The sequence below is a fragment of the Ceratotherium simum genome, chromosome 38 (genome assembly GCF_057802395.1).
Source record: "Ceratotherium simum simum isolate JZ-2026a chromosome 38, ASM5780239v1, whole genome shotgun sequence".
In the NCBI taxonomy this organism is placed as follows: Eukaryota; Metazoa; Chordata; class Mammalia; order Perissodactyla; family Rhinocerotidae; genus Ceratotherium; species Ceratotherium simum.
The window spans coordinates 9,593,664-9,616,799 of record NC_141937.1 but is presented as its reverse complement, the minus strand read 5'-3'; the positions used below and the strand labels follow the sequence as shown (position 1 = coordinate 9,616,799).

At 45.1% G+C, this 23,136-nt stretch overlaps 1 protein-coding gene across 5 annotated transcripts in view; it reads left to right on the top strand.

Moving 5' to 3' along the window:
* The window catches only part of TMEM181 (transmembrane protein 181), a 76,109-nt gene that overhangs the window by 34,658 nt on the left and 18,315 nt on the right, over nt 1-23,136 (top strand). For all 5 annotated transcript variants that reach the window (XM_004444117.3, XM_087425084.1, XM_087425081.1 and 2 more), the window contains 4 exons: nt 5,798-5,853; nt 7,680-7,770; nt 8,931-9,052; nt 14,913-15,023. In XM_004444117.3, coding sequence (XP_004444174.2) covers nt 5,798-5,853; nt 7,680-7,770; nt 8,931-9,052; nt 14,913-15,023 — 380 coding nt within the window. The remainder of the gene's footprint in view (nt 1-5,797; nt 5,854-7,679; nt 7,771-8,930; nt 9,053-14,912; nt 15,024-23,136) is intronic.

Here is a 23,136-nt window from a genome sequence, read left to right as displayed (position 1 = left end):
CACTGCCCCTTCCGTGTTGGAAGTGGTCCAGTGTAATCGACCTGCCACCAGGTTGCTAGCTGATCACCCTGGGGAACGGTGCCATATGGGGGCTCAGTATTGGTCTCTGCTGCTGGCAGATTGGGCGCTCAGTGGTGGCTGTAACCAGATGAGCCTTGGTAAGTGGAGCCATGGTGCTGAGCCCGCACATAGCCTCCATCCCTGCCACCATGGTCACTTTGTTCATGAGCCCATTGGGCAATGACTGGGGGTGGCTGAGGAGAGAGGCTAGCTGGTATCCACAGAACAGGTCATCCTATTACTTGGTTATTAAAATTCTCCTTTGCTGAGGTCACCCTTTGGTGAGCATTCATGTGGGAAACAAATAACTTCACATTTTTTGCCCGTTCAGAGAGGTCTATCCACATACTTCTTCCTCAAGTTTCCTTGTCACCAATTTTCCAATCATGTTCCTTCCTTGTCTCTGACCATCCAGCCAAACCGTTGGCCACAGCCCAAGAATTGGTGTATAATCGCACATCTTGCCATTTCTCCTACAAAGCAAAGTGAACAACCAGGTGCAGTGCTCGAAGTACGGCCCCCGGGGAAGATTTCCCTTCACCATGTCCTTCAGGGATGTCCCAGGGAGGGGCTGTGGTGCTGCAGCTGTCTACTTTCGGGTGGTCAGCTCTTCCTCTGTCAGATGATCGTGGATGATCTATGGCCCATGAGGCCATAGATGCAGGCTGGGAGGAGAAGATAGTGGAGCAGGAGGGGGGACCGGGGCATTTGGGCTGCTTCTTCATGTGACTGACTTGTGCCTTCGGGCCTTCTTGGGCCAGATCCTGTATCTCCCACTTCCATTTGATGATGGAGTGCTGCTGTGCACGCCCAGCTTTCTGGCTTGATGGGTCAGATAACACCCAGTTCGTGATGGGCAGCCCAGGTTGCACGGTAACTTGGTGGCCCAGGGTTAAGTGTTCAGTCTCCACTGGGGCCCAGGAGCAGGCCAAGAGCTGTTTCTCAAAAGGAGAGTAGTTTCTGTGGAGGATGGCAGGCCTTGCTCCAGAATCCTAGGGGCCCGTGCTGTGACTCACCTGTAGGGCCCTGGCCGAGGCTCCACACAGCATCCCTATCTGCATGGACACCAGCACCAGTGGAGCTGCCGGATGCTGTGTCCAGGTGGCAGAGCAGCTGGCACGGCAGCCTGGAGCCTTGTCTTGTTCTGGGCCCCACTCAGAACTAGCAGTTTTTTGGGTCACTAGGTAAATGGGCCAGAGTACCACACCCAAATGAGGAACAGTTGCCTCCAAAATCCAGAGGGGCCCATTAGGCATCATGCCTCTGTTTTGATTGTAGGAAGGGCCAGATGCAACAACTCGTCCTTCACCTTAGAGGGGCTATCTTTACGTGGCCCACACCACTGGACCCCTAGAAATTTCACTAGGTAGAAGGCCCCTGAATTTTAGTCAGATTTATTTTCTACCCTCTGGCCTGCAAATTCTTACCAATAAGTCTAGGGTCATTGCTAGTTCCGGCTCAGTAGGTCCAGTCAGTGTAACGTCATCAGTGTAATGGACTGGTGTGATTTGCGTGTGGAAGGGAAAGGTGATCAAGCTCTCTGTAGACTAAGTTACGATATAGTGCTGGAGAGTTGATATACCCCTGTGGTAGGACAGTGAAGGTGTATTGCTGGCCTTGCTGGCTGAAAGCACGCTTCTTCTGGTGGGCCTTATTGATAAGGATGGAGAAAAAGGCATTTGCCAGACCAGTAGCTGCGTGTCAGGTACCAGAGGATGTGTGAATTTGCTCAAGCAATGAAACTCCATCTGGTACAGCAGCTGTAGTTGGAGTCACCACTTACTTGGTTAAACTTATCATAATACACTGTCGTTCTCTAAGATGCATCTGTCTTCTGCATAGGCCAAATAGGCAAGTTGAATGGGGATGTGGTGGGAATCTTTCAGGTCCTTACTGTGACACTAATGTTTGCAATCCCTCCAGGAATGCACTATTGCTTTTGGTTTACTATTTTCCTAGGCAGAAGCAGTTCTAGTGGCTTCTACTTGGCCTTTCCCACCATAATAGCCCTCACTCCACAAGTCAGGGAACCAATGTGAGGATTCTGCCAGCTGCTGAGTATATCTCTTCCAGTTATGTGTTCTGGAACTGGGAAATTAATCATAAGATGGATTCGGGGACCCACTGGGTTCACTGTGAGAAGGACCTGAGCTAAAACTCCATTGATCGCCTGACCTCCACGAGTGCCTGCTCTGACTGGTGCACCACAATGATGTTTTGGGTTTCCTGAAATTAGTGTCAGTAGAGCCAGTGTCCAGTAGTCCCCGAAATGTCTGATTATTTCCTTTCCTCAGTGTATAGTTACCCTGATAAAAGGCTGTAGGTCTCTTTGGGGAAGGCTGGGAGAATGATTAACAGTATAAATTTTTGGCAATATACCAGGGTGCTTTCTTAAAGGGACCCAACCTCTCCTTCCTTCAAGGGGTTTTGGGTCTGTAAACTGGCTCACATCTGAAAATGGATGGAGGGGCTCCAGTCACAGAGGTGACTCTCTGTTTTTATGATTCAGGTTAGACTTTTGTCCACATGACCTAGAACTTTTCTGCTTATACAGATCAAGTAAGAATTTAGTAGGCTTCCTATATATTTCACTTCTAGGAGCACCATGACCAACTAGCCAATGCCCTAGGTCTGCGTGTCAGACTGTTCTGGTTGCTGCTTTGACTGTGCTATTCCTATGGTAACCACACCCACCTTGTCTTCCACGGTTGAATGCTACACTTGGCTCTGCCGTCCCTGGGTTCCAGTTACCTCTATTGCATTTTGGCTTCCCAATTCATTGACTTCAGTTTCCACTGTAAGATCTGGCCTACAAAGAAGGGCCACTGTAGAGCTCTTTAAGGATGCTGGGGCTCCCCTCACAAATTTATTTCTCACAGTAGTAGTGAAGGTATGTCTTACGGCCTCTCCCAGAGGTCTTAAATGACAAATCCACCCTAACATCCCAGTCTCCCTGAGCCTCTGAGTCCCTTCCTCTACATTAAACTGAGGCAGGTGCAGCGTTTCTGATTTGCTCACTGGGGACCACCTTTTGGTCCATGTTTTAGGATTCCAAACTGTTGGAATCCTTCCTAACTCCCCGAGCTACAACGTTCAGTGCAGAATCTCTGCTTAGTGAGCCCAGATCCATGAATTCAGCCTAATCCAACTTTATCTTCCTTCCACCATTATCTCACACCCTTAGTATCCATTCCCATGCGTGTTCCCTGGATTTCTGTCTGTATAAATCAGAAAACTCAAGTAGTTCTTCAGCAGTGTCGTGCATCTCCTCATGGGTCACTCTTCGTACCTCACCTCCAGGGACCTGCTGGGACTTAAGTCTATTTACAGTTCTAGAAGCAAAGAGGGGTGATGAGAGTGGGTCCTGAGCAGAATCAGCATCATCTTGTTTGGCAACTGCCTCAGAGGAGGCCATTACTGGTTCCTTAGGCAATGCAGGGTTAATCCCTCAGACAGAGGTGGAGAGGCCTCTTCCACTGGGAATAGGGAGGCCTCTTCCACTGGCGAGGAAGGCTCATTAGAATGTAGGGGCTCGGTGTCCTCAGCTTCATCAGGATCTTCCCACACACCCCCACCTCAACTTACAGGGTCCCATTCTTTCCCAGTCAACGTCCTCACTTTAACAGGAGACACCCTGCGAAGCTGGGAGTTCAGCTTGCCTTGTAATTCAGCCAGTTGCCGGATGAGATTCTGGGTTTGATTTTCAGCAATCCCAGCCCTCTGGCTCTAGGAGATAAAGGTCTTGTCAGGGCATACAGAGAAGCTTTCAGGTCATTTATGCAGCTCTTGAGCTGGGAATTCAAATCCCGGAGCTCATCCGTTTCTTTCACCACTTTGTCCAGTGACATTAGGAGTAACCAGCCAACCTCATTGTATTCGTTAGTTTTCCAAAAATGTTCTAAAGTATCATAACCAGAGTCACTTAGCTCCTTGCTTCCTATGAGTGGTTGATAAGGAGTACCCAGTGGAGATATTTTGCATATTTTCGTGGACTGTCAGTACTCTCTTTACTACTGGACATAGAGTCATTAGCATCTGTAAATCGAATCAGATTAGAGAGACAATTCCAGAAACCCCAGAACCAATTCAGAAAACTTCTCCTAAACCTTCTGTTCCTCTAGAACCACTCTTGGTACCAAAATCTGTATTAGTCAGGGGTCTCCAAAGAAACGGAACCAACAAGAGATATTTATCTATATCTATATCTATCTATATCTATCTGTGTATCTACCTACCTACCTACCTGTCTGTCTGTCTATAGAGAGAGAGATTTATTTATTATGAGGAATTGGCTCATGTGATTACGGAAGCCGAGAAGCCCCATGCTCTGCATTTGGCAAGCTGGAGACACGGGAGAGCCGATGTGTAAGGTCCGGTTCATGTCTGAAGACAGGTGAAGACTGACCTCCCAGTCTGAAGACAGCGAGCTCAGGCACCAAGAGCGCATTCTCCCTTACTCAGTGCTTTTTGCCCTGTTCAGGCCTCCAGTGATTTGGATGAGGCCGACCCACATAGGGGAGGGCAGTCTGTTTACTCAGCCTATTGATTTAGATATTAATCTCATCAGGAAATACCCTCACAGACACACCCAGAATAATGTTCATCCAAATATCTAGGCACCCCGTGGCCCAGTTGATTTGACACACAAAATCACCATCATAGGTCCTCGGCTCGCACTTACTGTATGTGGTAAGACTATTAGGATTTCAGGGTTTGGAGTGCCTTAGGGACCATCAGGTTCGTCACCCTCGTTTTGCAAATGAGGAAATTGAGATCCAGAAAGCCAAGTTAGCTGAGGCTAGAGTCTAGATTTTGCTGACCCCTAGTTGTTCATTCTTTCTGAGAAACCAGACTGCGTTACTCCCTGGGATAGGAGTGCACTCAGATTGTGGCTCTCTTTAAAATAAGCCCCCTGCGGGGACGAGCCTCCTTCCTACATAGAGACATTCCCCTCTCAGCGTTCATGAACGCGTCCCGAGGCGTGTCACCGCCTGGGTTGATGAACATACTCGTGTATCTCCTCCTTAGATGGAGGGTTTTGGTGGTGGGCTCGGGAGGGCCACTTAGGCAGCCCAGAAAACTGACGTCACAAGCTGAAAATGCTATGTTTTAGAACAAATTCAGTTCTACCTTAGATTAAAATCAGTCACAGTGTTTCCTTTGACTAATTCTTTTAAGGACAAAGCTCTGAAGAATTACACTGTGAGCATCTATGAAGGTTGTATATCTGTTATTTCAGGAAAAGCCTTGAGTATGTATTAGTATATATTGTGCTTCTGTATCCCCCTTACTTAATATTTTTGGAAGATTGGATTAATTGGATGAATAGATAAATGTCTTGTTTTTTAGCAGAAATCTTTGTACTTTACAGAATATGTAGACAACGTCTGCATCATTAATGTTTTCTTGGATCCGAGCACTACAGAGGGAGCCCTCAATGGGAGCAGAGGAGAGTTTTCTGCACATAAAATCCCATGGAAATCCTGTGTGTTGTGTGGCAGTCATGTTGGGTTCCCCTCCATTGGGAAGTCGTGAAGTGCAGCAGAGTGGATATTGTATGCCTGTGTTTGTATGTTTATATGTTTGACCTCAACACACAAAACCTCTAAAGACAGACAGGAAAATAAGACCACCTCCATGAAATGTATGAGTCTTTCTTGGCATTTGAAAAAAAATCAGTAAATTCGTTATCAATATAGATATAACCTGCTTTTTCTCCTTCTCTGTTACACTTTAGGGCCCAAAGTGATCCAGACCTCTGCAGCTAATTTTTCACTAAATAATAGCAAAAAGGTAAGACTGGGTCTGAGTGGCAGCTGGTGGGGCTTATAAACTTCCGGGTGACTAAGAAATGGTCCCACTCAGAGGGTCCTTAAGGTAGACCACCTTGCCCTGCAGTGTGCTTTAGGCAACACACATTTCTTACTCCTCTGTCGGCTGCTGGCCTCTGGGTTCTTGTTTGCTAAAGTGACCTTTTCTGCTGTAATAAATACCTCAGTACTGAGAAAGGATAGTGGGGTTACCTCTTAGGAAGCAGCAGTTCATTTCCAAAGGGCGGTTATCCCATCCTGATTCCTCACGTCTGCAAGCCTTACTAGATTATAAATTCTAAGAACAATCACCTAGGTATCTGACCCTTCTTGTTATATTTGCCCAAGTTGAGACGTGGTCTCCGTGTCAGGTTTCTAACAGGAATAATTCTTTCTAATGATTGTTTGGTATTCCTTGCATGAACTCAGTTTGAATGAGAAATGTTTTTTCTTTTCTTTTTTTTTTAATGTGCCTTGATTCTTCACCATCTTTAGAGAGAAACAAAGGTCCTTCCAATTGGAACATCTTGGTATTCTTTAATAAATACCAACTTGTGAGAACCCAAACAACTAAGCCCTTTTATTTTCCTGCACATCAAACATAATGTCTTTATCTATAAACTGAACACAGTTGTCCTACATTCTCGTGAATGTGGAACATGTATGGTTTAAATCTAATCCTTCGACCCCAAATATCTTGCCGTTGTCTCCGTTCTCTCAGCTCCCTGCAAGGTTCCCACCCTCAGTTTTCAAAAAAGCAAAAGGAGAATAATGTCCTAAAACTTACACCTTTCAATTCTTCTTTTGCTCCTGCTACTTTGAAGGGGCCTCTGTTTAGCCTCTCTGCACATTTTCTTTGCATTTATTTATTTTCTTTAACTCTTGCACTGAGGATCTGATGGGTGCCATCATCAGGTTTCCTGACCTCAGTTTGGTTTTTAAAAACTTCTGTCTCTGAGGATATGTCTTTCTTTGACACTGAAATTAGCAGCTGTCCCACAGAACTGACTTAATTCTAAAAGATCAGCCTCACTTCTGAAAGATTACAGATCATCCTCTGACAGGCTTCATTCCTGGGTGGCTTGGAGGCAAGTCTTTGGTCACAGGAGTTTCATCGAGGCCTGCCGGAGTATTAAAACGCAAAACCACCCATTTACGTTCCGAGACTACGCATTCAAATAACGCTTTTCTTCGGAACCATGGGTGGGCTCCTTCAACAACTTTCTCTGCTGTTCTCCCACTGCTGTTAAACACCTGTATTATGTTTGTCAACAGACACTGCAGAAGTATCATGGGCAGCATGGTCCTCTCTAATTTTTCTCTCCGGGGATGTTAAGACTTTCCTAAAGCTGAACATAACAGACGCCAAACAGTGATGTGTCTGGCGTGTTGGTACTAAAGAAATGATTCTTGAGACACACTGTCTTGTGAATATGAGAATGTTTCCTTGGTGGCCTTTATTATCTTACTAAATGTGTCATCATATGTGCTTTTAATTTTTTCTCCAAGATGGCTTTTTCTTGGTATTTGAGTAGCTGTGTTGTCCCAAGGCTCCAGGTTGTGCAAACCTCCTGCTCTAGAGGTTTTCCTGAGAGACAGAAGTGAATTGCAGCAGAAAGCTAGTCCTTTGTTTTTCCGGAAGGCAGAATTTCCCTTATATCGTTGAAAGGAAAACTACACGTTTCTGTTTTAGTGATAACGCTCAAACCTATTTTGCTAAATGTACATTTTGTGTGTTAAGGTGAGATACTTGGTAGACTCAATGAAAAGGTCACACGGATTACTTAACTTTTTTCTCTTTTGCCTCAGCTAAAGCCAATTCAAATACTTTCAAATCCGCTGTCTACATATAATCAGCAACTCTGGCTGACATGTGTCGTTGAGTTGGATGAATCAAAAGGTATGAAGCCTGACATTTTGGAGTGATTTTTCTTTGTGCAAAGCACTGTATTTTAAAGGTTAAAAGGGGTTTAACATCTTTGAACAGGTGCTCAAAGGTGGATGTACAAGACTGTTCATTGTTCTTTCTAATAGCAACAAATCGGAAGCCCCTTAAACGTCCTCCAGTATCCTCCAGAGTAAGTTACGATGCAGGCCTCAGGGCGGACTGGTCAGTGCCAGGGAGTACTGGTCAGCTCAGTGGCTGCACCGTGTAGACGCTGCTGCTCTAGCCTTTTCAGTGGGGTTCTGGGAGAGAATTAAGGCCTGATGCCCTAAGGCAATGACTCTACTGCTAGCATCTCGTGGGTGGAGGCCAGGGACGCTGCTAAACACCCTATAAAGCACAGGACAGACTCCTCAACAAAGAATTACCTGGCCTCAAAATATCAATGATGCAAAGCTGAGAAACCTTACCTAAAGCATGCACAGTTTATAATGAATTAGCTCTGTTCACTCACATTATTTTCTATGTCCTGTGATTCAGGTGGGGCGCTTTGGTTGAGAAAGAATTTGAAAAGATAACCCTATGACTGCAATAAATTACGTGAAAAAAATGCATATTACAAAAAAATTAACCCCTTTTATAATATTTTTAAAAGCATAAGTAAATTTGATATCACTGTGTATTTGTATGTCTAGAAAATGGTTTGGAAGGGTGGACACAAACGTTAATTATGGTTTTCTGTAGGTGGTGGGATTATAAGTGTTTAATGCCATCTTTATATTTTTTGTTCTCTGATTTTTTTAACAGTGAGCATATAACAGAAAAATAATAAATTATACAATCAGAAAAAATAAGAAATCTATTTTGGTATAAAGTTAAATTAAAAATTTATGTGGGAAATTTAAAAATACAATTTCGTTAGCCATGAAGTAGTTGTCCGTTTGTGAATGAAACTGGTGGACCTGAAACGCAGGTTTTTACATGGCCCCCTGAGTAATGGGTTGGACGTAGAATCTCATGGAAAAGCTTTGCTTTGCTGGCAAGCGTGGGTTTTCAAATATGCTGAGGCCGATGTGATGGAAGACCCTCCCGGGCCGCCTCTGAGCCAGGCAGGCACCTTTGTAGGTGTGATGTGCCTGACATGGTCCCTGACGCCAAATTTCTTTCTTTTGTAGAAACGTCTATTCAGACCAGCTTTACCATGACTGTTAAAGTCGATGGCGTAGCTGCAGGTGGAACCACCATGTTCATTCATAACAAAGTTCACAACCGGACGAGGACCCTCACATGTGCAGAGGTGAGTACGTTTGAGTGGTCCATGATTGCTCATCATGCTGCACTATTACAGGTTTGCTTTGTTAAGTAAAAAAATTGTTGTACCAGGGCCGGCCCGGTGGCACAAGTGGTTAAGTTCGCGCACTCTGCTGCGGTGGCCCGGGGTTCGCCGGTTCAGATCCGGGGCGCGCACTGACGCACTGCTTGGCAAGCCATGCTGTGGTGGCGTCCCGTATAAAGTGGAGGAAGATGGGCACGAGTGTTGGGTTAGGGCCAATCTTCCTCAGCAAAAAGAGGAGGATTGGCAGATGTTAGCTCAGGGCCGGTCTTCCTCACACACAAAAAAAATTGTTGTACCAATGATGGCATGGAAAACTCATCTAACTTTACACACCGATGGCCTTATAAATGCTTATAAACTTACACGCGTACATGCACATGCATACACGTGTACACACTCACACATACACGTATAATACATGCACACACACACACCATGATACCTGTTTTCCTGTTTGTGTAACTTACTGCATGGCATGTCCACAGATGACTGTTGATGGGCTGCCTGTCACATATGAAGCTCTGCCACTGTTCCATGGTCATTCTTGATCGCTGGGGCTTTGTGTTGTTGCCATGCATGTGACGAACACTCTAATCCATCAGTGGGGGCTGAGACCCAGGCGTATTAGGAGGACTGGCCTCCTTTGTTGAGCATCTGCCTCAGGGTGCCGTGTGTGGCTGTGGGGTAGGAAATCTGATGGTCCCGAGTGGGAAAGGAGCCCTCACTGTTGATTGTGTCAGAATCCAAAGAGTCAGAACCAGCTCCCTGCTACAGCGAGGAGGCCTGGTCAGGACTCCCTGGTGGCATGGAGAACGTGGGGAGCGTCAAAGAAGAGCATGCATTTGGTTATGGGATTAGGAAAGTGGTTTCCCTCCAAGGCCTCGTGCTGGGTACTTTCCATACTGTATCTCGTTCAGTCCTCACAGCAGGACCAGGGAGGGGGAACTGTTATTAGAGGCTGTTTTATACAAGAAGAAACTGAGGCTGAGAGAGGTCAAAACACTTGCCCGAGATCAAAATGAAAAGACAACCCACCAGCTGGGCGAAAATATTTGCAAATCATATATCTGAAAAGGGGTTAATCTCCATAATATATAAAGAACTCACACATCTGAACAACAAAAAAACCCAAATAACCCGGTCAAAAAATGGGCAGAGGATATGAACAGACATTTTTCCAAGGAAGAAATACAGATGGCCAATAGGCATATAAAAGATGTTCAACATCACTAGTCATCAGAGAAATGCAAATCAAAACTACACTAAGATATCACCTTACACCCATGAGAACAGCTATTATCACCAAGACAAAAAATAACAAATGTTGGAGAAGATGTGGAGAAACAGGAACCCTCACTCACTGCTGGTGGGAATGCAAACTGGTGCAGCCTCTCTGGAAAACAGTATGGAGATACCTCAAAAAATTAAAAATAGAAATACCTTATGATCCAGCTATCCAACTTCTGGGTATTTAGCCAAAGAACTTGAAATCAACAATCCGAAGAGGCTTATGCACCCCTGTCTTCATTGCAGCATTATTCACTATAGCTAAGAAGTGGAAGCAACCCAAGTGTCCATCAACAGATGGGTGGATAAAGAAGATGTGGTATGTATATACAATGGAATACTACTCAGCCATAAAAAAGACAAAATTGTCCCATTTGCAACAACATGGATGGACCTGGAGGGTATTATGTTAAGTGAAATAAGCCAGACAGAGAAAGACAAACACCGTATGACTTCTCTCATATGTGGAATATAAACTAACACACAGACAGAATGGTTTGGTGGTTACCAGGGGGAAGGGAGTTGGGCGTGGGCACAAGGGTTGAAGGGGCACATTTATATTGTGACTGACAAATAACAGTGTACAACGGGAATCTCACAGTGTTATAAACTATTATGATATCAATTAAAAAAAAAAAACACTTGCCTGAGGTGACACAGGTGGTGAATGAAAGGGCCAGGATTTCAGCCCATGTCTTATTCGTAAATTTGTGGCCTTAATACCCACACATACCACCTACTTAATAACAGTGACATACTAGGCCTGTTTATCCTGGCAAGAAAGAATTCAGATAGGGAACGATTCCTGTTCAGTGGCGGGCCCCTGGCTGTGCTCCCTCTCAGTTGACGGCTACTAGAAGATTCTGGAAAGGGTCAGAACCGTAGCCTGAAGGGTACTGGGTTGTTGGGAAGGTGTGCGGACAGTGCTGCTCTCTTCCAGCAGAATCATCGCAGCGTCTGCTCCCCCAGCTCAGCAGCAGCTCTGCCCGGCCGGATCCGTCAGGTGGACCTGGGTAGGTGGTGCCTTAGGGAAGCACGTGAAGTAACTGGACTCTCGTTCTGCCTCCTCCTCTTATCACCTGTGTGAACAGCCTGGGCTGGTTTCTGAAATGTGTTTCCCTCGTCCGTAAGGTGGGGGTTACGCCTTCCCTGCCTGTCTGTGGAAAATGGCCAGGATCAAGTTGAATAACAGACGTGAGAGTGTGCGGTGTTTGTGCGTAAGCCCCACTGTGCCTGTTACAGTAGGTGCTCCATTAGTGCTGCTGAATAGACTGGAGTGACGACAGGTGCGGGGGTCTGAAAGGACCACTGTATAAGCAGCAGCCTCTCCTCCATCCCCGGGCAGACTGGTCCTGGAGTCCAGCCTCAGCCGGTAGTCAAGCACCTGGCATTGCTCTTTCTCGGACTGAGCAGGTGACAAACAGGTGGTCAGTGACTTTATCCTAAGGCTGGTGTGACTGATCTCTCTGGTTCTCCGCAACCGAGGGGTTTCCCAGGACAAGAGACTTTCCGTTTCAGAACGGGGAACGTCTAGGGCCAACTGCGACAAGTTGGTGGCCCTACCTGAAGCCTGTGCAGAGAACAGAGCCAGGCTGCCTGGGAGGCTGCTTGTCTGCACTGGGGCTTCTTGGAAGCACCTGCCATGCTGCGCATCGGTGGCTCTTTGTGCATCGCTGCGCTTTCTCCCCTCTCCTGTTGGTGGCCCTGCTTCAGTTGACACTGTGTCACTTTTGGGGACTTCTCTCTTCTGTTCTCTTTCTGCTCAGGTCTCTCCCAAAGCTTGAAAGGAGCGTTGCCCTGATGTAAAAAAACACGGAATTTTTATGTTACAGAGATGCTGACCATCCTTTTATGTTACCTTTTTTTTTTTTTGGTGAGGAAGACTGGCTCTGAGCTAACATCTGTTGCCAGTCTTCCTCTTTTTGCTGGAGGAAGATTGTTGCTGAGCTGACATCTGTGCCAATCCTCCTCTGTTTTTTATATATGGGGTGCTGCCACAGCATGGCATGGTGAGCAGTGTGTAGGTCGGTGCCCAGGATCTGAACCCGCGAACCCTGGGCTACCAAAGCGGAGTGTGCGAACTTAATCGCTATGCCGCTGGGCTGCCCCCATTACCTTTTTCTGTGATGTAAAGAAAACAGTATGTTAGGCAGCAAGGTTGTCTGCACCTGCAGGTGAGAAAGCTTTGGTCCTCTCTCACAATGATGTTCAGAGGGGCATTGTAACCAGTATTAGAACCGTGGCCTGAACTCGGGCCCCCTAGATCCTCAGGTGGTTTCACTGTAGTTTCTTTGTGTGTGTATGCGAATTAATTTTTTAAAAATTTTTATTATTTTATTGAGGTCATAATAATTTATAACATTGTGAAATTTCAGTTGTTCATTATTTGTCAGTCACCATATGTATGTGCCCCTTTACCCCTTATGCCCACCCTCATTCCCCTTCCACTCTAGTAGCCACTGATTTGTTCTCTTTCTCCTTGGGTTTGTTTATCTTCCACGTATGAAGGAAATCACGTTTGTCTTCCTTTGTCTGACTTATTTTGCTTAACATAAAACCCTCAAAGTCCATCCATGTTGTTGTGAATGGGACGATTTTGTCTTTTTTTATGGCTGAGTAGTATTCCATTGTGTATATATACCACATCTTCTTTATCCATTTGTCAGTTGATGGGCACTTAGGTTGCTTCCAAGTCTTGGCTATTGTGAATAATGCTGCAATGAACATAAGGGTGCATAAGTCTCTGAATTGTTGGTTTCACTGTAGTTTTTTTAAACTTGAAGATATATACAGTGTGAGAGATAACTCTTTTGTTAATTAAAACATCCCCTGAAAATCCAAATTCTTAACTTGTAAGAAGTGCTTCTTTTTGCAGCACAGATGTATTTACTAATGTAAACCTGTTCATTCCTGATCCTGCCGAGGCCTTAGCTGCCCGTCTCTCCAAGCGTCGTTCTATGACCTGACTGTTGGAGACAGAAGGGGCGTTTGGTTTGGTTGAGACCGGGGGCCCCACACTCTCGTGCCCTGAGGGCAGGTGGCCAGGAGAAATGGGGGAAGCTGATCCGGTGGAAGAGAAGCCGCAGCTCAGATGTGATGAAATAGCCACTGGCTTGTGCTGCAGATGTGGGAGGGTCGGGCCTGTGGTCATCGGGAGCTCGCGTCCTCCTCCAGGCCCCTCGCCACGGGCTTCGGTGCAGGCCCGGGGGTGCCGGTTGGCCTGAGGGTTTGAGAGATTTTGACTTGTACCTTAATGTTGCCATGCACACTCACCTCTCCTCTGCCTTCTTTCCTGCCCCCAGATCAGCACCACCCTCCCCGCCCAGTGCCTTATCCTTTTAAGGCTTCTTATGTAACACCCAGATCTATTTTCCTCCCTGACCTCAGACATTCCTGGCTTGGGAAGCGTTTGATCAGCGGTAGGGGTAACTCTGCCCTGTTCAGAGCCACAGCTCTATCAAGTGCCACCGGAAAGCCATAGAGGTGCCTGTTTGTTCTGGGCGGTGGCCGGACGTTCTCTGGCACAGGGAGAGTGCATTTGAGCAGATGCTGGGAAGTTCCAGATGGGTGTGCTGGCCCAGCTGGCGTGGCTGGGGAGAGGTGTGGGGGGCAGTCTTCATCTCCCTCATGACTCTGAAATTGAGGTGACCTGAAGAGACCTGATTCTTGATTCTAAAGGACAAAAGAAAGAGGCTCTGGGCAGACAAATGAGCATACACACCTGCATAATCACACTAGCTGTTGTCCGCCCAGCCTTTGCTTTGGAGGGGTCCTGACCTCCGTTCTAACAGAGATAGCAGCGGAGGGGTCTGTGTGGGGAGGGACAGGCTAATAGGAGAGAAAGAAAATATGTACTCCCTCTGAATGTTACAGCAGTGGCAGGAGTGGGCCCAGGAGGAGTCAGGCTGAGGGTCAGATCTGTCGTCTTAGCTTACATTCCCCCGTGCACTCGTGTGTTCGTGGAAATGTCAGCTGTGCCTCACATTGTCATCTCTTTTATATAGGTGACATATGATTTGAATCATCCAAAGTAGAAAGATTCGGGTTCGCCCGGTGGCGCAAGCGGTTAAGTGCGCACGCTCCGCTGCGGCGGCCTGGGGTTCGCCAGTTCGGATCCCAGGCACGCACCGATGCACTGCTTGGCAAGCCATGCTGTGGCGGCGTCCCATATAAAGTGGAGGAAGATGGGCACGGATGTTAGCCCAGGGCCAGTCTTCCTCAGCAAAAAAAGAGGAGGATTGGCGGATGTTAGCACAGGGCTGATCTCCTCACACACACACACAAAAAAACGAAGTAGAAAGATTCTAGTGACTGTAAATCACATATTATTTGTTTCTAGAAATATCCATTTGGTTCTTTCTTTCTAAGAACTGTTTTTTGGCTGACATCTGAATTTTTCTGGGCTTCTGGCGAGTTCCCTGGGGATGATCGGTTCTGATCATCTGTTCTTGAAATGTGTTACTTCATGGGTCAGTTGGTGGGAGGGTGAGTCTTGCTTTCTTTAAAGATACAGATCTTCCTTGTGTGTTTACAGAAATGTGCAGAAATTATCGTGGCTCACCTTGGCTACTTGAACTACACTCAGTATACAGTGACTGTGGGACTTGAACACCTGCAGCGAGCCGTCAAGGAAATGAACTTCACAGTAAGTATACCCACTGACCTCAGGTGTTTCCATGGCTCGTTTGTTTAGTTCCCATTCTTTTGTCAAATGGTTGAAATAAATCACAGCATCGGAATCATGTCATTTTGGACAGTGGAAGGCATGTACAGTTTTAAAAAACTATAGGAAAACCAGTTTCTTAAGTGTATGGAACCAAGAATAGCTTAAAGAGACAGCATGAGATTGGAAAACTTTAGCGATGTTCTGAGATTGAGAACAGAGAAGGTAGAGTCGCCTTCCACTTGGAAGGTAGTTCAGAAGTTACCAAGTGCACCCTCCTAGGAAGGCAGGACTCCCTTCTCCAGCCCCTGTGCATGCTTTTCAGACCCTGCCAGAACCTCTGGTGAGGGGTGGGCACCACTCTTAGGTGGGCTGCCCCCAGTTGCACAGCTCTAAGTGTTCGATTTTCCTGTCTCATGTCCAGCTGGAGTTAACCTCCTTTCTCCTTCCACTCATTGGGAGTCAGAATAATCAGCACAGTGACTAGGAAGACAGGTTTCAGGTTGGACAGAGGAGCTGGGTTCAGATCCTGGCGCCATCCTTTATAGTTGGACACTGTTGACTCAGTTTCTTTATCGTAAAGTGGCTACCTCATAAAGCCGTGACCATTAAATGAAGGTGCTGCTGGGGTCCTTTTTCAAATATCGCTTTATTGAGATATAATTCACATCCCATAAAAGAAGCCTGTTAGTAGTCTTTTCCCATTTCTCCCTCCCCCAGCCCCTGGCAACCACTAATCTGCTTTCTGTCTCTATGGATTTGCCTGTTATGGACATTTGATATGAATGGGATAATACAATATGTGGTCTTTTGTGAATGACTGCTTTCACTGAGCATAGTATTCTCAGAGCTCCTCTATGCTGTGCAGGTATCACTTCTTCATTCCTTTTTTTGTCTAATAATATTTCATTGCACGGGTCTACTACATTTTGTGTATCCATTCATCAGTCGATGGCTATTTGGGTTGTTTGCACCACTTGATGGGCCTTTGGGTTGTTTCTGTTTTTTGGCTATTCTGAATAATGCTGCTGTGAACATTCGTGCACAGCATTTTATTTGGACTAATGGGTGCCCTTTACTGAGAGGTCGTGGTGTGTGGACTCTCCCCTGCTTCCCGCGCGCTGCCTCATCACTCCCCTCTGCGGTGGCGCCTGCCGTCTCCCTTCTCCCAGGGAGGCCTCTGGTGGGCGGGGGCTGGGGTCGTGCACAGTGCCTACTCATTGTGGACTCTCAGCAGATGGCGGCTGTTGTTACATTCATGTGATTTTTTCTTCATGTTCTGTCTCTAGACTCCCCCAAATGTGTTTTATTCTTTATCTACGTGATAACTACAGATATGTGTAGATGGCTGTCTCATTCCCTCTGAGGTTTTTCCTTTTCTCCACATAGCCTTGTGGGGGTGACTTCTGTACCCCCTCAGGCTCCAGGTTTCCTTCCCTCAGCCAACCCAGTCAGGCTGGCCGAGGGGCGGGGGCTCCCCGTGTGGGAGGAGCAGGCGGCCCTCCAGGCGTTGCTGGCTCCTCTGGAGGCCTCATCTCCCATTGGCTTGTGGTCTGCCAGCTGGTCAAGACCCCTTGGACTTACTCTCTGTAACTGCTATTCATTCTGGTCTTTTTCATTCTTTGCTTCTGTGGTTGGTCCTAACCATTCTCACACATTGCTCAGACGTTACACTTTGCTCTTGAATTTCTTCTCAGTGGTTTTGGCTGCTTGCTCAAGCTTCTCCTGATCTTTTGAGTTTGAATCTGGATTCTGTTCTTTGTCGTGTGTATGATTTCGTAGCGCTTCGCCCTCAGCAAATCTGATCAGCAGTCTGCCTTTGTCCTCAAGTTCATGATACGGAGGATAAACCCGATAGGGTCTGAGACAGATGCCCCAAGCTTAGGCGCACTTTGATCTCGTCCTGCGCAGACCGTCTGTGCCTTAGACTTGGCTATTTCAGAATCATTCTGATTCGAGAATGCACAAAGAAAAGAGCACCATGTTTCTCAGACAAGGGACCTCTCCTTTCCGTTGTCTTTATCGGAACACCGTCCCCTAAAAGCCATTTATCAGAGTTCTCCGCAGTTTTCCTCACAGGCTTTGCCTCACCCGGCCCTGTTACAACAGTTTAGGTCACCGTTTCATTTGTTTTGATTGTCGTTTTCTCCTTCCATCTTTTGTATCTATTTTACATTTCCTCTTAAGCTTATTCCTAGATAATTTGATACGTATTTCAGATTAACTTGGTACGTGTCATTCCTCCATTGCTAATGGAAGGCAGGTGATGTGGTATGATCTTACTCGAGGGCTCAACAAGGAAGTTACCGTCAGAACAGCTCACTTGGAGTTATGCCAGTAGCCGGGGATTCATTTTTCTAGCACTCTTCAGCGTCCAGAAAGCTAATACATAAGACCCTTGGGACCTGCAAGGGATGTCACCTAAGAGTTTTCTACGTTTTTGGTGCATTCTTTTTTTTTTTTTAAAGGAAGAGCTATTAGAGTCTTTTTTTTTTTAATTTTATTTATTTATTTTTTCCCCCAAAGCCCCAGTAGATAGTTGTATGTCATGGCTGCACATCCTTCTAGTTGCTGTATGTGGGATGCGGCCTCAGCATGGCCGGAGAAATGGTGCGTCGGTGCGCGCCTGGATCCGAACCCGGGCCGCCAGCAGCGGAGCGCGCACACTTAACCGCTAAGCCACGGGGCCGGCCCCTGGTGCATTCTTATATTTACCCAGCAGAGTGCCTGACAGCAGTTAGGCTTATAATATGTATTTATTGTTTGCATTGAAGAATAACACCATAGCACTTCACAAATTAAGAAATTCGGATGGCCAACAGACTTATGAAATGATGTTTATCCTTGCTGTAAACTGAAGAATTAGAGAATACAAGAAGGAATGTATTTTTTTTAAAACCTATCACTGGCAAATAGTAAAAACACCAATAAGAAAAATAACCTGTAGTGTTGTTGAAATGCAAGTTCTCTCATACAGGTTGATGGGGGTTCAAATTGATGGAACTTTTGGGGGCAGTTTGGCAGTGGATCAAAGCCTCTATGTGCATATTCTTTTTGACCTGGTAATTCTACTTCTAGGAATTTATTCTAGAGAAATAATTAGAAATGTACGTAAAGGTTTATGTTGAAACATGTTCCTCAGAGCAGAAAATTGGGAGCAATCTGTGTGTCAGCAGTGGAGTTCTAGTTAAATGAATAAATTCTTCTGTAGCTGTTAAAATAATAAACTGGTCACAAAATAGGATAGATAGCACACACTACCTATTGAAAAAAAATGCATGACATAAATATGGTGACGGATGGCAACTAGACTTTTGGCGGTGAACACAATGCAGTCTATATAGAAGTCGAAATATAATGATGTACACCTGGAATTATATAATGTTATCAACCAATGTGACTTCAATAAAATAAAAACTAAAAATAAAAATTTTTTAAGTGCATGAATTAAAAGTCTTAATTAAAATTTTATATTATAGAAAACTGTCTAGAAGGCTGCCTCTGGGTGGTGGGCTTAATGTTTAATTTCTTCTTTTTTTCCCTCTATTTTTCATAATGAGCTTTTATTACCTTTATAATCAGAAGAGAAAGTTATTAAAAAAAAAAAAAAAACGCTAAGACAACTGATATTTGAAAGAGAAGGTCCAAAATACACTCTAGCCGTTCACTCTGAGAAGCTCGGTTATGGCAGAGTTACCTCAGAAAGGTTGCAATTTGATGTTATGTCAACAGCTGTATAAAGATGAGTAAGAAATTAGAGCGCTGTATGCAAAGTGTTTCTATATCTTTTATAAAATTGCTGTTGAAGACAGTATCAATTACGTTGTGAACTCTGATAACCTCCAAGCAGAATTTCTTTTGACCATTTGTTATAATACCTTTTATTAGAGGATGAAAGCTATATAACTCAAATTTCTCTTTTGGTATTAGCTGCTAGAAATTTCAGAAATAAGTTTTATATTGAATTGTAGTAATTACTAACATCCTGGTATAGGTTTTTGGCACAATTGTTTACCCTCTTTCTTTATAATTTTACCATTTAAAAAACTTTAAAAATTGTTTCTATCTAATCTGGCTTTTTATTATAAACTACCTTCATCCTCTTTTGTAAACAAAGTATAAAGAATAAAATATATCTTAAAAGTATGTTAGTGTTACTGTAACACCACCACCAGAATGGCTAGAATGAAAAAGACACAAACATGCCCAAGTTGGCAGGGATGTGGAAGAACCAGAGTTCTGGCACCTGCTGCAGAAAGTGTGAATTGGTGCAACAGAAGTGCGTGTATATTGACTGACAGATATGCATTTAAATGTTCATGTCATAGCAGCACAATTCTTAATAGCTCCAAACTGTGCACCCCTGTCAGCAGTAGAATAAATACACCGATTGTGGGATGTTCCTAGAATGGAATATTATGATTACAGCTATGTGCAACATTATGGATGATTTCACAAGCGTAATATTGAGTGAAAGAAGCCAAATACAAAATAGTACATAGTGTATGATTCCATTTATATAAATTACAAAAACAGCCAAAATGAATCTGTGCTATTCAGTCAGGATTAGTGTTTCTCTGGGGTAGGTTAGGGACTCGAGGGGGCATAAAGGGAGGGGCTTCTAGGGTGCTGTGATGTTATTTCTGGATCCAAATACAGTTTACACCAGTTTGTTCAATTTGTGACAGTTCATTAAGCTGTGTACCTGGGATATGTATACAATTTTTTATAGGTTTATTATCTTTCAGTAAACACTTAAAATATATAGTGCACTTTAAAAATCAGGGCTCATCAGAATGCTGCTTGTGTAACCACATACGTTTCTTTAGACAGTTATTGCTTCTCTGACAGAATTTGACTTGAGAGTTTCTATTCCTGTTGGTTGGCATTTCCTTGGAAATCTTTGGTCTTTGGAGTTTTGAGTTCTGGGTTCTCAAAATCTAGTGTCGGTGCTTACTGTGTGTGGTGGTGCCCTTGGCTCTTATATGAGAGCTCCAGGACCACGTGGTCACCTTCCCCTGGGCTTCACCATTTCTTTCACTAGTCAGTTCTTCCTTGTGGTTGAAAATCAAGTTCAGGGTGAAAATTACCCTACGTGCTTCCCCAACCTACTGAGAGACAGAATTGTCACCAGGGCAGGCCCAGAGCATTCAGATGGTCTATTTTTAGCCGAATGTGTCTGTCCTTAGCAGACTTCTAGACAGTTGATGCTCCTTGTCCTGTCTCGGCCTTCGTGTAGGCTTTATCTTCTGTCTGGCATTGTTGATGCCACCTCCCTTTAATTTGAGAAGCGTGATTTCTCTCCTCTTGTCCTCAATCCCATATTCTATGAACATTTGGTTCATTGATTTCTGCTTACATATATGTCTTTTTGAAGTAAAGTGGCAATCCTTCTCTCTCTGCCTCTGTTATCACCTCTTATTCTTTTTTTTTTTTTTTTTGGTGAGGAGATCAGCCCTGTGCTAACATCTGCCAATCCTCCTCTTTTTTTCTTTCTTCTTCTTCTTTTTTTTTTTTTTTGCTGAGGAAGACTGGCCCTGGGATAACATCCGTGCCCATCTTCCTCCACTTTATATGGGACACCGCCACAGCATGGCTTGACAAGCGGTGCGTCAGTGCACGCCCGGGATCCAAACTGGCGAACCCTGGGTCGCCGCAGCGGAGCGCGCGTGCTTAACCGCTTGTGCCGCCGGGCCTGCCCCGTCACCTCTTATTCTTTTGAATGCACCTTACCCACATCCCATTGCCGTGTTCCAGTCAAGACCACCCTCCAGGTCTTGCAGGTACTTATGAGATATTGCTCATCTCCTTTGTTTTTAAAAAAGTTTGTTTCATTGGCTGTACTCTGCATATGCAATGGGGCATAGACTTTAGACACCAGGCAGATTGCTTTCTCTCATTTTTCTGTCATTTTCTCCTGAGCTTTGCGAGCACCTTCTCTACACATCACATCAGCTCCCTGTGTCCTCAGGGCCAATCTGGGCATTTTTCCCTCTAATTACATGCTCTTCGGGTAGATTCTTGAGTGACACTCTGTAGCCAGCTGTTCCTGTCTCCTTTCCTTCTTTTCCTTCCTAAGCCATGACCTTTCATTGGGGGATGAGATTAAAACAACAGCCCATGTCCCCGAGTCCCTGCGTTTTCTACCCGGTGGACACCTTCTGTGAACTGAGACGACTGGCAGCAGGTGCGACTCTGATAAGTCCTGACGGGCTTCTTGGATCACACTTGATACGTCGTTCTCATGGGACAAATTACAAAAGCGTATGTTAGGCTTCCCCCCCGCCCCCCCCAGATATTTCTGTATAATATCTGTCAATGTTTTTCAAGTCTTGGAGACCCAGGCTGTGAATCTAAGCGTGGGGACCCGATTCCAGGGGGTTGCCTAGTGCTGCCCAGGTTGCCAGGGGTGACACCCATCTGAGCAGCCTGCACCCTGAAAAATCCCCCACCCTCTGTGTTCCTGTGGCTTTCCTTTTCAGAGCGCTCTCTGAGGATGTCCTAAAGTATTTGTTCTCTGCCGCCAAATTAGTCAGTTTCTGGGAGCATTTTTACTGATTTTATTTTCTTTAAGTTCACTTGTTGCATATCTGCACAGGATTTGACATATTTTCTTGCATATAGTCAAAGTTGGTGCTCAACAAATGTTGAATGGATGAATGGAGGAACTGGACCAAAAACCTGTAGATTTTAATTAGGGAGACAAGATCTAGAGTATGAAATGCGCACTTGTTCCAAATGCCAGTTCACGGTGTGACAGGGTGAGCCCCGTCTCGGAAAGGACAAAGGCGGCTTTGTGAGCGCCCAAGGACCTTGACACAGAAGCCAGTGGATGGATTGATAGCTCTTAAGATTTCAAAGTAAATGTCTAGAGCCAGACGGTTTTCTGGGATTTTACTCTGTTAATTTTCTTTTACTTTTTAATTTCAAATATACATTTTGTTGCTTAAAAATAATGCAAAAACAAAAACCCCTAATTCTATAGAATTAGGTCCATACAATGGCTGCTACCTAATTATGGCACTGGCAGAGGCACTGGCCAGCTATTTGATGGAATCCCTGTGACCTTTCTCCTCCTAGCCCTGGTGTCGCTGGGTCCACGGCGACTGGAGGCCGCTGTCTACAGTGCGGGGGCCAGGGCCCTGTTCTCTGAGCTTCGTACATTCTTCTCGGGCTCCCTCAAGGGAAAAGAGAGTTTTCAAGCCGTTGGCACAGATGAATGCCAGATGGAGCTGTGAGGCTGGTCTGGCCGCAGAAGAACCCAAAGGTGATTCTTCTCAGCTGCTGCCAACAGAGGCAGCCCCAGAGGGGAATCCTATGGGGAAGGGTTTCCCCGGATCAGGAAGGACGGGGAAAGGCGTGACAGGAGGAAAGTGAGGCTGGACAGAGTGTAGTGCCGACACGGAGTGCCCACCTCGCGTCAGAGGGCAGCCGGGTGCTCGGATCCAGTCCTGAAAGCCAGCATGTAGCGTTGTCTCTTCTCCGTCTCAGCTCCTCATCTTTCTCCATCTCCCTCCTGTTAATCATATTTTAGAACTAAAATGCCTGCTTTAAGTTTAGTTATATTTATGAATAAAGCGCTGTCTTCTAGTGCTAATTTTTAAAGTGAGTGAGTTGCTTGTTTTGTACAGCTCTGACCAGATCTTAAGGCAGAATCCGCCTTCCTTCGGGGGAGTCCATGGTTCTTTTCTTTTTTAGGAGTTACAGTCCCTTGAGGATCAAAAATGTATGCTTTCTTCACTGTTACTTTAAGCATATTTTGTGAGTTTTTTCCTGATGGGAATACTTTTTTGTCTTCTTGATTATGCCTTAGAATCTGTTTTTTCAACTAAGGTATGTATTATACTTTTTTCTATTTGAATATTCTGTTCACATCAACTCTCCCCCATCAGTGCTCATGATCACTGCCACGATCATTTTGTAAATGATGCAGTTGTGAAATTTAAACACTGTAGCAATAATCATAATAGTTGAATTGTGGATTGGATTTATAATAGCAGCTCTTCTTTACTGAACTTTTGCTATTTGCCAGCACTGTGCTAAACGTGTTATATGCATCAGCTTAGTTAAATGTCATGGTAATTCTACAAAGTAG